The sequence below is a fragment of the Oncorhynchus clarkii genome, chromosome 4 (assembly GCF_045791955.1).
Source record: "Oncorhynchus clarkii lewisi isolate Uvic-CL-2024 chromosome 4, UVic_Ocla_1.0, whole genome shotgun sequence".
NCBI lineage: Eukaryota > Metazoa > Chordata > Actinopteri > Salmoniformes > Salmonidae > Oncorhynchus > Oncorhynchus clarkii.
The window spans coordinates 76,866,837-76,881,818 of record NC_092150.1 but is presented as its reverse complement, the minus strand read 5'-3'; the positions used below and the strand labels follow the sequence as shown (position 1 = coordinate 76,881,818).

Sequence of the window (14,982 nt, the reverse complement as noted above, 5' to 3'; positions counted from 1 at the left end):
TATAGTATGGTGGTTGTAATGTCTTGAACATCACATTGTGCTTGTTTCAATGTCCTATTACCTTGAACATCACGTTGTGCTTGTTTCAATGTCCTATTACCTTGAACATCACGTTGTGCTTGTTTCAATGTCCTATTACCTTGAACATCACGTTGTGCTTGTTTCAATGTCCTATTACCTTGAACATCACGTTGTGCTTGTTTCAATGTCCTATTACCTTGAACATCACGTTGTGCTTGTTTCAATGTCCTATTACCTTGAACATCACGTTGTGCTTGTTTCAATGTCCTATTACCTTGAACATCACGTTGTGCTTGTTTCAATGTCCTATTACCTTGAACATCACGTTGTGCTTGTTTCAATGTCCTATTACCTTGAACATCACGTTGTGCTTGTTTCAATGTCCTATTACCTTGAACATCACGTTGTGCTTGTTTCAATGTCCTATTACCTTGAACATCACGTTGTGCTTGTTTCAATGTCCTATTACCTTGAACATCACGTTGTGCTTGTTTCAATGTCCTATTACCTTGAACATCACGTTGTGCTTGTTTCAATGTCCTATTACCTTGAACATGGAGTTGTATTATTGTGATGATAATATCTGATTTCTTACATATTCCTCTTGACCAGGGAGATTTGTGGTACAGTGGCTGTTTAAATGTCCAGTTCCTTACATGTTGTTGTACATGGAACGGTCGCAAGGCAGCTGAGACTGAGTGGCAGCGGTCAGTTTAAGGTGGAAGTGGTAGACGGACAGTGTGATGACAATGATGAGGCCCAGGATGAAGCCCAGGATCAGAGGAAGAGTCTCCTCCAGCTGTTCCCTCTGGTCCGTGATGCACTTATAGGCTGCAGGTAGACACACACAACACACATTCATGTGTGAATAGATTAGAACTGTGTGTGTGTGTGTTTGTGTATGTTTTTGTCTGTCTGTTGCCATGCAATGCCTTGCATTAAATCAACTGTTACTGATGTGTTCATGTGTCAAATAAGCTCAAAAGAGCATTCAAACACATGCTACCTACCCCTACACACACACACACACACACACACACACACACACACACACACACACACACACACACACAGTTCTATCCACACATGTGCAACTAAAGCTACATGACTGACCTGCAACCCTAAACTCTAAACCGTAAACTCTAAACCCTAACCTTAACCCTAATCCTAACCTTAACTTTAACTAACTGAGAAATTAAACATGGGTTTGCTGGTCAGTCACAATAATTTAGTTCATATTAGCTAAGTGATCTGTATGTTTTACATGTACTGTACATTATGTCCTGGATCATAGGATGTATTTACTCCATTGTTTACGTCATCATTGGTGGACTGCTCTCTGGTGGTTAGCAGATCTTACAGAATGTGTCAAAGGTTAATATGTGCCAGATGAAAAGCTTCTGTATACCACGGGTTAATAAACACTATAGTTGAAGGGTACTGTAGCAAAAAACAGTGTAGTTTACTGCCGTCCAGAGAGAGAAGCATGATCGCCTTTGGAGGTCACAGTATAGAATTGTCATGACGTGACTATCATTAATGTGATGACTGCTATTCATTGAATAATTACCTCCAAAGTTAAATTATTACTTGATTAAATAAATTATGAAACAATTGATTCCTTAGTAATTTGGGGCACCACGGGAAAAGTTTATTTAATTTATTTAACTCAAGAATATATCAATATCATAACAGTCATCATTCAATTATTTTCTCATATCAGTCTCATTCTGAACGTCACAAATATCTTAATCCGCAAGAACACTAGCCTAAGTGATGAATCAGCAATACACAAATTGGCTTAACTATTTATTTACTAACTAACTAACTAAATAATCACACAGAAACACAGAAACACACACGGTATAGGTTATCGATTACTAACATAATGCACATGAAAAGTCCCTAGTGGACTAACCCGATATGACGACTTATTACACAATGGAAAGGGGTGGGGAAAGATAAAGAGCAGGAGAGACAAAGAAAGTGGACTTATCGTACATACATTTGGAAACTACGCTCACCGCAAATATGAATATTTAGCACCCTACTAATTGCTCATTCGGATTAGAAGTGAAACATATATTTAAGCGTAGATGTCTTTCTCTGACGTCTTTCTGTTGAAATCACTCTATCCGTCTACGGCAAGTAGTTTGATGTAAGTCTCTGGTTGTCCACCAGAGGTCACAATGTCCTTAGTTGTAGGCTTCTTTGTTGCTAAGTGTTCGTTAGAATGGATACATCAGAGGTGTACCATGCGATGTTCACAGGGATCTGTACTTCCCTCTGTTTGTTAGACTAGATACCTCAGAGGTACCTATGATGGTGAGAGAGATTTGTTCTTCCCTCTCGTCTTGGTCAATTGTCCTAGACTATTTTACATACCAGCTGCAGACTGGGAATGTATTGGTCTAGTCTTCGACTTATTTTTTAAATGTTATTTTTCTAAAGGGTTGGATCAGCTTAATATTGCGGAAAGATTGTTGCTTCCATCAATGTAATTGTCTGCATCATTTCCAACCCCCCATATATTTTTGGGGCTAAATATATATATCCATATACAGTGGGCTCCAAAATTACTGGCACCCCTGACTGGCAATGTACAAACAATACTTACAAAAATATAAACAATATAATTATAGAGAGAAACTCAAAAATACCAACATGCGAGAAATACTGTACTTTATTAATGTTTCAATGGAACCAACCAAAATCATTCAATTATTTAATACAAAATAAATGTAACATTTAGTACTTAGTGCAACCACCTCTGGCAAGGATAACAGCATGGAGTCTTTTCCTGTAATGTTTGACAAGGTTAAGGAAAACATTTGGAGGGATTTTGGATCATTCCTTCATGCAGATCCTTTCAAGATCCTTCACATTCTTGGGTTTGCGCTTATCAACTGCCCTCTTCCACTCAGCCCACGGGTTTAAGATTGGATTGAGGTCCAGCGACTGAGATGGCCATGGCAGAACATAGATTTTTGTTGTCACAGAACCATTTCTGTGTGGATCTTGAGGTATGTTTTTGGGTCATTGTCTTGTTGGAAAGTCCACCTACGGCCAAGTCACAGCCTTCTGGCAGAGGAAACCAGATTGTCAGCCAAAATTGCCTGATACTTGGTAGAATTCATTATGCCATCAATCTTAACCAGTGCCCTTGGACCTCTGGAATTAAAACAGCCCCAAAACATCACTGACCCCCCTCCATATTTCACTGTGGGCATGAGGTGCCTCTCCTGGTATGCATCTCTGTTTGGACGCCAAACATGCCGATGCTGTATCTGACCAAAACGTTCCATTTTGGTCTCATCTGACCAGAGCACCTCCTTCCAGTCATAATTTAAATGACGTTTGGCAAACTCTAAGCGCTTGTGTCTGTGTCTTTGGGTCAGAAAGGGCTTTCTTCTGGCAACCCTTCCAAAGAGCCTGTGGATGTGGAGGTGGCGTCTGATGGTGCTTTTTGAAACTTAGTGACCCCAAGATGCCACAAAGGCCTGCAATTCTTTCACAGTGATTCTTGGGGATTTAGTTGCTTCTCTCACCATCCTCCTCCCTATCCTGGGGGGCAACCCGTGAGGTTTTCAACTGTACCATATCTTTTGAATTTTCTAATAATTGCCCTGACAGTGCTCAGTGGTATATTCAAGCGTTTGTGGATCTTCTTGTAGCCATTACCAGATTTATGAAGGTCTACGACCATCTGTCTCCTTTGAACTGCTAGTTCTTCTGTTTTCTTAATGGTATTGGATGACAGTGGGATATTGCATGTGTGTTACCTCATTTTTATATCCTAGTGAAACAGGAAGTGATGTAATGGCTCAATATAGTTCCTTAAGACTTAGATAAACTTAAATAAGTGGAATTTAATTTGTGGTTTAATTTTGGTAGATGCTATTTACAATAATCTTTAAGGGTGCCATTAATTGTGAAACCTTTATTTGGAGGACATAGATTTTTAACTAAATCAATAAATCATTTTGGTTGGTTGCATTGAAACATTAATAAAGTACAGTATTTCTCACGTTGGTATTTTGAGTTTACCTCTATAATTATATTGTTTATATTTATATTTATATTACATCTTCCTGTTTGGCCCTGTCCGGGGGTGTCCTCGGATGGGGCCACAGTGTCTCCTGACCCCTCCTATCTCAGCCTCCAGTATTTATGCTGCAGTAGTTTGTGTCGGGGGGCTAGGGTCAGTTTGTTATATCTGGAGTACTTCTCCTGTCCTATTCGGTGTCCTGTGTGAATCTAAGTGTGCGTTCTCTAATTCTCTCCTTCTCTCTTTCTTTCTCTCTCTCGGAAGACCTGAGCCCTAGGACCATTCCCCAGGACTACCTGACATGATGACTCCTTGCTGTCCACCTGGCCGTGCTGCTGCTCCAGTTTCAACTGTTCTGCCTTATTATTATTCGACCATGCTGGTCATTTATGAACATTTGAACATCTTGGCCATGTTCTGTTATAATCTCCACCCGGCACAGCCAGAAGAGGACTGGCCACCCCACATATGCTCTCTCTAATTCTCTCTTTATTTCTCTCTCTCGGAGGACCTGAGCCCTAGGACCATGCCCCGGGACTACCTGACATGATGACTCCTTGCTGTCCCCAGTCCACCTGACCGTGCTGCTGCTCCAGTTTCAACTGTTCTGCCTTATTATTATTCGACCATGCTGGTCATTTATGAACATTTGAACATCTTGGCCATGTTCTGTTATAATCTCCACCCGGCACAGCCAGAAGAGGACTGGCCACCCCACATAGCCTGGTTCCTCTCTATGTTTCTTCCTAGGTTTTGGCCTTTCTAGGGAGTTTTTCCTAGCCACCGTGCTTCTACACCTGCATTGCTTGCTGTATGGGGTTTTAGGCTGGGTTTCTGTACAGCACTTTGAGATATCAGCTGATGTACGAAGGGCTATATAAATACATTTGATTTGATTTGATTTGTTTAAGCATTGTTTGTGCATTGCCAGTCAGGGGTGCCAGTCATTTTGGAGCCCACTGCACATACACATATATATACATACACATACCTATATAGACATACATACTTTTTTTTTTAGAATATACCTTTATTATTCCCTGCAAACCCTACCACCCTTCCCCCAATCGGAGTAAACTAATAAACAATAACACTTAGACTTCAACTTATTCAACTTATTTAAATGTCAAGAGTTTCAGAGGGTCTTAACATTTTCTGGTCTTGTAGTTTTAACCATTTTGTGACATCCAGCTTACACCGTCCACCTGCTTGGTCTAATATGTTAATTATTTCGCGAGTCCTTTTAAGCCCTCTGGTCGGAAAGGTGGTTCCATCATGTTGACACAATGTCTGTGCTCACATGGGCGTGGTTACGGACTTGGCCCAGGTTTATATGAAAAGCCATTATTTCATTTAGAAGGCTAAAATCATATTTCTATCTTTTCAAAAGTATTCTTATACGTAATAATTTATTTTATACAACATTTAGAAGCAAACCTGATCACTAGGACGTGTACACTTTCAGAGTTACAGTTATCTTGTAATACAGTCTTTCTGATAATTTTAATGATATCACAAAATATACATACATTTTCCATATTATATCTTTCATAATTCACAACATTTGGATATTGAAATATATTGCCCTAATGTTCATTGTTTGATGTTTGAAGTTTTGGCAAAGTCTCTCTGTTGTAACTAAAGCATTTTTAACTTCTCCGTACTGCAGTGCAAGAGAGAGAAAGTTTACAACCGGCATTAAGTCATAAAACCGTCCCAACTGCCCCTCGGGGGGGTTTGAGCTATCTGTCCTGCCATGTGCCAAGCTGATCTGGCGCCTCTGATCCTCACCCAGGAGAGAGAGTCATGACAGAACTATAGAACTAAAGTCTAAAGTCTGCATTGAGGACAGGGATATAACTACAGCAATAAAGTCCTAATGACCTCTCTCGCTTTCTCCTCTACTCTCTTTCCTCTCTTTCATCCTCCCTCCATCCCTCTTTGCAGCTCTGCTCTTCAATAAGCAGTAACATCCCCCAGCCCCCAGAGAGAGAGAGAAGGGTGAGGGAGAGGGAGATGAAGGGAGCAGGGAGAGTGCAGTTTGTAGGGGTTGTGAGATAACTTCTCCAATACTACTTTACGGCAAACTCTCATCACCATCATCATCACTAGTGTCAGATCTCTCCTCAAGATGACAAACTTTTTGATACTAAGATATACATTTGAGATGTGTAAAACATTTGGAAATTGAAGGGAGTACTACTGTAGGTTGTTGTTCTATTTGTATCATCACTGAACATGGCTGTATGACATAAGGGTTAGAGTCTGTACCTTCACTGAACATGGCAGTATGACGTTAGGGTTGGAGACTGTACCTTCACTGAACATGGCTGTATGACGTTAGGGTTAGAGTCTGTACCTTCACTGAACATGGCTGTATGACGTTAGGGTTGGAGTCTGTACCTTCACTGAACATGGCTGTATGACGTTAGGGTTGGAGTCTGTACCTTCACTGAACATGGCTGTATGACGTTAGGGTTACAGTCTGTACCTTCACTGAACATGGCTGTATGACGTTAGGGTTAGAGTCTGTACCTTCACTGAACATGGCTGTATGACGTTAGGGTTACAGTCTGTACCTTCACTGAACATGGCTGTATGACGTTAGGGTTGGAGTCTGTACCTTCACTGAACATGGCTGTATGACGTTAGGGTTGGAGTCTGTACCTTCACTGAACATGGCTGTATGACGTTAGGGTTACAGTCTGTACCTTCACTGAACATGGCTGTATGACGTTAGGGTTAGAGTCTGTACCTTCACTGAACATGGCTGTATGACGTTAGAGTTCGAATTACAGTTAGTTAAACTACAGTTAGTTAAGGTTAGAGTCTGTACCTTCACTGAACATGAAATCTGAGTTGATGTCGAAGGGCTGGATCTGGACGTCACTTATGGCAACAGTCACTCCCTTCTGGTGGTCACTGGAGATGAGGGTGAGTGTCTGCTTAGCCTCGCAGACATATGAGCGGCCAGCAGGGGTCTCTAACGCTGACAAATGGTGGGTGCTGGCTGTGTGCTTCCCAGCTGTATGGAGAGAAGGAATAGGAGGATACAGTACACGAGGAGACATATTACATGAGTAGGTACGTACAAACACACACACAAGCATGCATTTCATACAGAGAAACACAAAAACACGTCTTTAATAGAAGTTGGTTAAAGAAATATGTAGGCCTATAGGCTACACAATATCGAAATAAAAGTCTATGTAGCCTATTCAGCAAATATTTGTGAAAGATTTAGGAATAATTATTGAAATGTTAAAACCTCTTAAGTATAAAACCTCTATGTACAAGGGTTATAGGAATCCCTGTGTTTTTACAAACACATAAAACGGCCACTGCGATAGACACACCATTAGCGTGTACAGAAAAAAAGGGTGACCTACAATATAATCAAAACGTGCTTCGATGAAAATCGATGAAAATCCTGAAAAAAATGCAATGTTTGCTTTCAATAACTCCGTTTTCAACTTTACTCCAGCCTGTCCCATCATGGGTTTTAAAATGTGGATTAATATTGAATCCACAAATGGTGCGGTCAGGGTAGGCTACGTGAATGTAGCCTATATTAGTTAATTTAATTTAATTTATAATCAATGCTTCTCAATAAGTCATGATTATCAATAAGTCATGACGGCTATTAAATGAATGAGTTTATAATATATCTAATCGAAATGACTGCAATAAATCAGAAGTGACCAAAGAAATATTCAGAAGGAACATCAAAATAATAATAATAATAATGTTTTGTAGAAAGAAAATTGAAAAAATACAAATGAAATTTGGAAATATCCAAAGGCCCATGTGAATTGTCTTTCTTTATTGTAACAGTTTAGTACAAATGTGAAATAATTTTTTCAATGAAACCATACCGCAAAACAAACAGAAATTGCTGAGTGGGTTACAATTGCTACTCACGGTTGTATGGGTTGAGGAAATGCGTTTTCTCCGAGGTGTCATAAACGAACTGCACCTTGCTAATTTTCCACACATGTCCCTTGTCACTGATTTCCTGCAAAACACACACACACACACACACACACACACACACACACGGTCATTCCCTGCTTTCCAATATAATTTTTTTACCATATCGTCTCCAGCAGCAGAACATTATGCCTGGCTGTTATGTGTAGGCGATGTTACCCAAACAGATTTTTACAAGTCTTCCACAGGGGGTAAACGCACTTAAGGATTTTGGGTCATTGTAAATCACCTCCGCTTGCCCACTGACTATTTCATAGTAGCGGACAAACCTTGACGAAGTAGATGCGGAGTGTGTAGGCGTTATCATTCCACGAGATGTGTATATGGGCGTCCTGGCTCCCGCATTTCCCCTCTATGTCTGCCCCGCGAGGCAGAGCCAGATATGCATTCTCCGTGATAAGCTGCAAAGAACAGAACAGATCATTCAGTCGTGTATGATTCATTGTGTCGATCAGACACTTTTTTTATTCTCAGTAGACTACTCTTCTATGAATTGTTTCACACTGGTATGCTGTTGCTACAGCCCAGTACAGTGTTTCTAAAAGATCTGCACATCATTTTACGCACAGGCCAAAGTGCGTAATACCGTGGCATGGGTGTCCTTGTGTCTGAATGAGAGCAAATTGTTACATACAGAAATGGGACAGTGTGTCACTGTCAGTTCAAGTTGATAGACAAACGAAGTCTGACAGGTCGGAGTCGTGTCTTACATCTATTCCGTTGAGCGCGAGGACATCGAAGGGGACCGTGAAGCGGACAGCGAACTCGACCATGAGGCAGGTGGTCCCGTTCTCTCGGACCACGAATATGTCTTTATCCGGGTTGGTGGACAGACCGGAGAGGTTCTCTCCCTCCTGCTCGGCGGTGACCGTAAACCGGACCAGGATTGCTGAGCACAGGGAAATATAGAGTCATGTCAGCAGTGTAGAGTACAGTGGGAATAGAGTGGCAAATCAATAACAGTTTATATGTTTTCTAGCGCCAACTATATTCCAATGAACATGCTTAAAAACTTCTACATGATTGGTGGGTCCCCCACGGACAGTTGAGCTAAGGTAGGCTAATGCGATTAGCATGAGGTTGTAAGTAACAAGAATATTTCCCAGGACATGGACATATCTGATATTGGCAGAAATATTACATTATTGTTAATCTAACTGCACTGTCCAATTTACAGTAGCTATTACAGTGAAATAATACCATGCTATTGTTTGAGGAGAGTGCACAGTTATGAACTTAAAAAGTGATTAATAAACCAATTAGGCACATTTGGGCAGTCTTGATACAACATATTGAACAGAAATACAATGGTTCATTTGATGAGTCTAAAACTTTGTGCACACACTGCTGCCATCTAGTGGCCAAAATCTAAATTGCTGGAATAATACCTTATGGCCTTTCTCTTGCACTTCAAAGATGATGGTACAATTAATTTTTTTTTAAACACGTTTTTTTTCTTTGTGTTATCTTTTACCAGATCTAATGTGTTATATTCTCCTACATTCCTTTCACATTTCCACAAACTTCAGTGTTTCCTTTCAAATGGTATCAAGAATATGCATATCCTTGCTTCAGGTCCTGAGCTACAGGCAGTTAGACTTGGGTGCCATTTTATGCGAAAATTGAAAAAAAGGGTCCGATCCTTAAGAGGATTTATTAACATGTGAGATCAGCAGATGGAACAGAATAAAATAGAATCTATAGAAAATAGAATAATGAACTACTTTATTTTCAGTCAATGATGGTTGGAAAGAATGGGTTTTACTGTAAATGATGTTGCAGACTGAATAATCAGTGCTTGACATGCAAACATGCATGATCAGCAAACCCAGTGTGCCCAAAAACTCAAAGATTAGGCTCAAAGGGACTTATCTTCTCCCAAAAGACAACGGGACGATCATTTAACGAATCTTCTCTTGAGTATATTTGCCCACAAGGATGTAAAACAATACACAGCTACATAACCCGTTTGTAAGATACCTCTTCGATCTCAAGTGAGTGAGTTATACGTCCCCTGCATGCCTTAGCGACATGGGCAGCACATAGGGACGCCCATACCGGTGAGTCTAATGCTCTAATAATGACAAGCACGTGACTCTTTTTCTCATAAAGCGCTTTTCAGCTTTTCACCGCACTGACGTCAAAACAGGTGGCTGTGCCTCTACGCACAAACTCAACAGGAATTTCTCTCTATCTGTCTCTCTCTCTCTCTCTCTCTCTCTCTCACACACACACAGATACGCACACACACACACACATACACACACACACACACACACACAAAGACAGACAGACAGACACGCAGGCTGCAGTGTGCAGTCACGACCGAAATGTCGTATAAAACACACACACACAAAGACAAAGAGACACGCAGGTTGCAGCGTGCAGTCACGACCAAAATATCGTGTGCCACACATATACACACACACACACACAGCTTACCGAACAAACACAGTAGAACTCCAGCGGTGTCCAAGGTGCTGAATCTGAGCTGCTCCATTGCACTGCCGAAATGGCTGGTAGCCTTGTAGTGAACCCGCAGAGAGAGCGAGAGAGAGAAAAAGACAAAAGAGAGAGCGGGAGGGAGAAATAGAGAGAGGAGGGATACAGCTGCTCAGTGTCTCGTAGTCACGATCATCGCGAATGCAGCAAATCTCCAGGTGAATGTGAGAGTTCGCATCTGGTTTGCTGCGTATTAAAATGTCACGGCTGTTTCGTTAACTGCTATCTGAACGCATTGTACAGCTTAATTAAGACTCTCTCCTCTCTCTAAATTCAGACGATGAGAGAGCTTTTGGTGAGCGTCTCCGGCGGCGAAGCAGAGTTTCCCCTGCACATACTAAGACAGACAGGGAGCCGGAAACGACGCTCTGCGTGACTCAGGCGATTCGCTGTGGGGAAGAAGTTAAGTTTCTCTCCCGAAGTTAGTTTCCTTCAAAAAGCTTCGCAGTAGCAACCACAGCTAGTCAGTGCCGCAATGCTGCTGTTTCCATCTCTGTGATTGCAGCTGAGGTGTGTGCTACCACCTCTTCTCTCCTTCTGGGCAGGTTGCAGTTGATGTGGTGTGTGTGCGCGTGGATGGCAGTCTGGCGACGTGCTCTCCCGCGCACACAACGGAGTGTGAACTCAGTCTTGAGAACACCGGGCAGTGCGTGTGTGCGTGTGTCCGCTCTCTCACACCTTTGTCATAGACATTGTGCATACTACAGCTTAAATACACACCCTTGACTTTTGTGTGTCTATGATTCTAATGATTTTAAACGTTAATAAACACACGGCACGAATGAATATGTGTGATGTGTCAGATGATGTTGTATCCCTTGTAATTTGGCAATAGCGGACATTGCCAGTGTATGCCAAGCACTCAGAAAATAATAGTTGATCTGGTCAAAACTGTCTGTCAACCGTTTCAGCTCTGACACCTCTATACTCATGTCACCTCTACCACCCCCCCCCCCCCCCCCCTCCTTCACATTGCTTCCACAAACATAGGCAATAAATAATACATTAAATAACTATAGCGCAGTATAAATGTGATAGCTTTCTCAGTAGACTTTCCAGAATGACCCAGTATTCTAACGTCAAGGTTATGTGAAGATTTCATAACTTACCAAGAAGCTTGACATTGAGGAAACACACAAACACACACACACACTTTCCTCCTCCAAAGAACACAAACACTTTCCATTTAGAAATACCAACGATTATTTATTAATTCATCTTAATATTTCACAATTCAAGAATGTAACTGAAATAGAAATGCAATCCATGAAAATAATTTAAAGAAATGACATGTATAGTATTGATATTTCACAACCGATATGAATAGCTATGAAAGTGATGGCGTTTGTTATTCAAAGTAAATGTACATCATCTTTACAGTAGCACAGGAATCCTATTTGTGCTGCATGAGGCTTCCGGGTGGATATGCCTTTGCGTTTGTCCCGCCCCCTTCCCAACACTAGTGTGTACAGGTATTTGTTCCAGCCCAAGGCAGAACTAACACACCTGATTTAACTCATCTCCTATAGTCCTAAATCTAGAATCACAATTAGGCAAGTTTAATAAAATGTGTTAGTAGTGTTGGAATAAAATAAGTGGGGGAAAAAGCCTTCACACACTGCAACTCTCCAAAAGGACATTTGGCTATTAAGCATGATCCTCAGATAAATACTGTTTAAGAGGAATGGGCCGTTTTAAAATTGAAGTCAAACTCGCATTTCACTGCACTGATACTGTCAATGCTGGGCTTGCTACCCACCTGCGGGTGTCTTGTGCTCAGCGGGAACGTCTCTGAACGTGGCATTCCTCGCGGTGAACCTGAGGCGGGATCTCCTCCACACGCGCCCCCCTGCGCCTCCTTCCCGCTCTGTTTAAACGCGGGGAATGTGAACCTCCGAAACAGTTTGTTGCCCAATACCGTGAACGTCGTTGAGGAGCTGGTGACAGGTGGTGTAAAATCTGGAATTTCGGTGTTGGCCGTCGGTGAAACGTTTCTCCACATAGTTTTGGTTTTGTGTAAAGGCATTTTCGAACGGTCAGGAGGTGCAGGACTGAGGATGCTTGTGGGCAAACTGCACCTTTTCTGGTAGTAGCTGTCGTCAAATCTCCTCACACTAAAGGCAGGCCCTGTTTTCAGTTTGACATCATCCCATTCGTCTTTGCCTTTGTTGCCTGTGATAGGAGTTAGTTGGACACCAAGACGAGAGGACGAAGAGGCTATTGGCGCAGATATTGACACGCAGCTTTTGGTGGTTTTGAGGTTGTTTTTGGCCGGCCGGGGCGAATATAGAACTGACATGTGATTTAGATGCTCAGATCCTCTGGTAAGATGAGGCAGGTGATTATCGGAGCTGGTGAACTTTTCCCCAAGTTTGGTGATGACACAGATTGTTTTCGGGTTTGGGCAGGTCTGGTGGTTGTTAGATCGAGGAGGGGGTTTGGGGGTGAGAACACCCGAGAAAACCAGCTCCTGTGGGAATGTGGGGATGTCAATCTCTCTCTCAAACTCCTCAATGGAATCCATTGACTGTAATCGACTCTTTAAGATCAAAGAATTTCTTCTGCGACCCGAACGCCTCAGGAGCCATGTCCCGTCCACTGCTGCCAAGCTGTTGCTTTGGGGACAGGCCTGGAGAACGTCTGGTGTCTTAATGGGATCCAATAACTTTCTCTCCAACTTCTCCTCATTTACGTTACAATCCGAGCTGACGTGGGAATGACCATCTTTCTGACCTCCAACGTCATTTTCACGGGTTTTCTTTGAGTTACTGGTAAGCGCATAAAAACAGTCTGTGTGGCCGAGAAACTTTGCTACCTCCACTGCCGAGTTACCAACGTTATTCTGTCGGTCTATTTGAAGCCCCAGTCTCTTGAAGGCTCTCACCAAGAACGCAACGACCGGTGAGTGACCAGCCACTGCCGCGTACATCAGCGCAGTGTTCCCCCACGCGTCAACCATCTCTGGATCTGCGTTGTTTCTAACCAAAATCTTCACCGCGTCAAGGTAACCTTTTTCACATGCGTAACTGAGCGCAGTGCGGCCGCTCTCGTCTTGACAATTGACGCTGGCGCCCCTATGGAGAAGCATCTCTATGAATTTGGACCTGGTCTGACATTCGGGTAGCAGAACAGATGAGATGAGAGGGGTCTGCGCGCCCTCGGTTTTGGAGTCGATGATTTTCCCATCCAGTGCGTCGAGAATGAACCTCGCCAGGTGGACCTTATCGTTCGACATGGCCTCGAGGAGGATTCTGGTGCCTGTTTGGCTGCTGGACTTTTCCGGAAGTTTCAACATGATGACTTAATTGATAGAATAACGGTTTTATGTATGTTAGACACGAAGCAGTATCTGTCCAGGAGCAGGTTTGGTGAAACCTCTCTCCCAACCTGATGCACACCGCAAAAAAACATACCGCCCCTCAAAGCTGTTTTATAGTCACGAAAAGCCATGGAGTTGCCAGGACAACGCTAACATCATTATCATACTTTTTCAGCTTTCTAATGGAATCACTAATAGCCTAATTGTGATAAGGTGCTTCAGAGGCTGCACCGCCTGTTTGTGTGTAGGGGTCTGGGGGACTGTGAATTAATTGAGCTCTTATTGAATGTGATTATTGCAACAAACAGAACAGTAGCCTACAGCTCATGCCTGCCAGGGTTCATTGCAGTCGAAATTCATTTTTTACTCTGTTCTGTATCATATTGTACAAAAAATGATAAAACTAACACTGTAAAAGTGTGAATTTTTTATTTTAGTTTTACCGTTGAAGTCTGAAGTTTACATACACTTAGGTTGGATTCATTAAAACTAGTTTTTCAACCACTCCACACATTTCTTGCTAACAAACTATAGTTTTGGCAAGTCAGTTAGGACATCTACCTTGTGCATGACACATTTAATTGTTCCAACAATTGTTTACAGACAGATTATTTCACTTATAATTCACTGTATCACAATTCCAGTGGGTCAGAAGTTTACATACACTAAGTTGACTGTGCCTTTAAACAGCTTGGAAAATTTCAGAAAATGATATCATGGCTTTAGAAGCTTCTGATAGGCTAATTGACATCACTTGAGTCATTTGGAGGTGTACCTGTGGATGTATTTTAAGGCCTACCTTCAAACACAGTGCCTCTTTGCTTGACATCATGGGAAAATCTAAAAATTGTAAACCTCCACAAGTCTGGTTCATCCTTGGGAGCAATTTCCAAACACCTGAAGGTACCACGTTCATTTGTACAAACAATAGTACGCAAGTATAAACACCATGGGACCACGCAGCCATCATACCGCTCAGGAAGGAGATGCGTTCTGTTTCCTAGAGATGAACGTACTTTGGTGCGAAAAGTGCAAATCAATCCCAGAACAACAGCAAAGGACCTTGTGAAGATGCTGGAGGAAACCGGTACAAAAGTATCTA

At 42.1% G+C, this 14,982-nt stretch overlaps 2 protein-coding genes across 2 annotated transcripts; both read right to left on the bottom strand.

Moving 5' to 3' along the window:
• Positions 1-573: 573 nt before the first annotated feature.
• LOC139407842 (lysosome-associated membrane glycoprotein 5-like) lies at positions 574-11,155 on the bottom strand. Its single transcript, XM_071151712.1, has 6 exons — positions 10,502-11,155; positions 8,770-8,948; positions 8,329-8,460; positions 7,991-8,084; positions 6,906-7,094; positions 574-852 (listed from the first exon to the last, which is right to left on the bottom strand). Exons 1-6 carry the CDS (start codon positions 10,557-10,559, stop codon positions 674-676), a joined length of 831 nt encoding a protein of 276 aa, XP_071007813.1. The 5' UTR covers positions 10,560-11,155; the 3' UTR covers positions 574-673.
• A 1,015-nt stretch (positions 11,156-12,170) lies between these two features.
• Positions 12,171-13,856, bottom strand: LOC139407841 (ankyrin repeat domain-containing protein 33B-like). The gene has a single exon (XM_071151711.1). The coding sequence runs from the start codon at positions 13,854-13,856 to the stop codon at positions 12,237-12,239; it is 1,620 nt and encodes a 539-aa protein (XP_071007812.1). The 3' UTR covers positions 12,171-12,236.
• Between the last annotated feature and the right edge of the window lie 1,126 nt (positions 13,857-14,982).

What these genes read in the sequence shown, in the direction of transcription:
- LOC139407841 (XM_071151711.1), bottom strand. Translation starts at nt 13,856, where the DNA reads ATGTTGAAACTTCCGGAAAAGTCCAGCAGCCAAACAGGCACCAGAATC.
- LOC139407842 (XM_071151712.1), bottom strand. Translation starts at nt 10,559, where the DNA reads ATGGAGCAGCTCAGATTCAGCACCTTGGACACCGCTGGAGTTCTACTG. An exon ending in AGTTCTACTGTGTTTGTTCG is followed by an intron (nt 8,949 to 10,501) that starts GTAAGCTGTGTG and finishes CCCTGTGCTCAG; the next exon opens with CAATCCTGGTCCGGTTTACG. An exon ending in AGATTTCATGTTCAGTGAAG is followed by an intron (nt 853 to 6,905) that starts GTACAGACTCTA and finishes GTCTACCTGCAG; the next exon opens with CCTATAAGTGCATCACGGAC.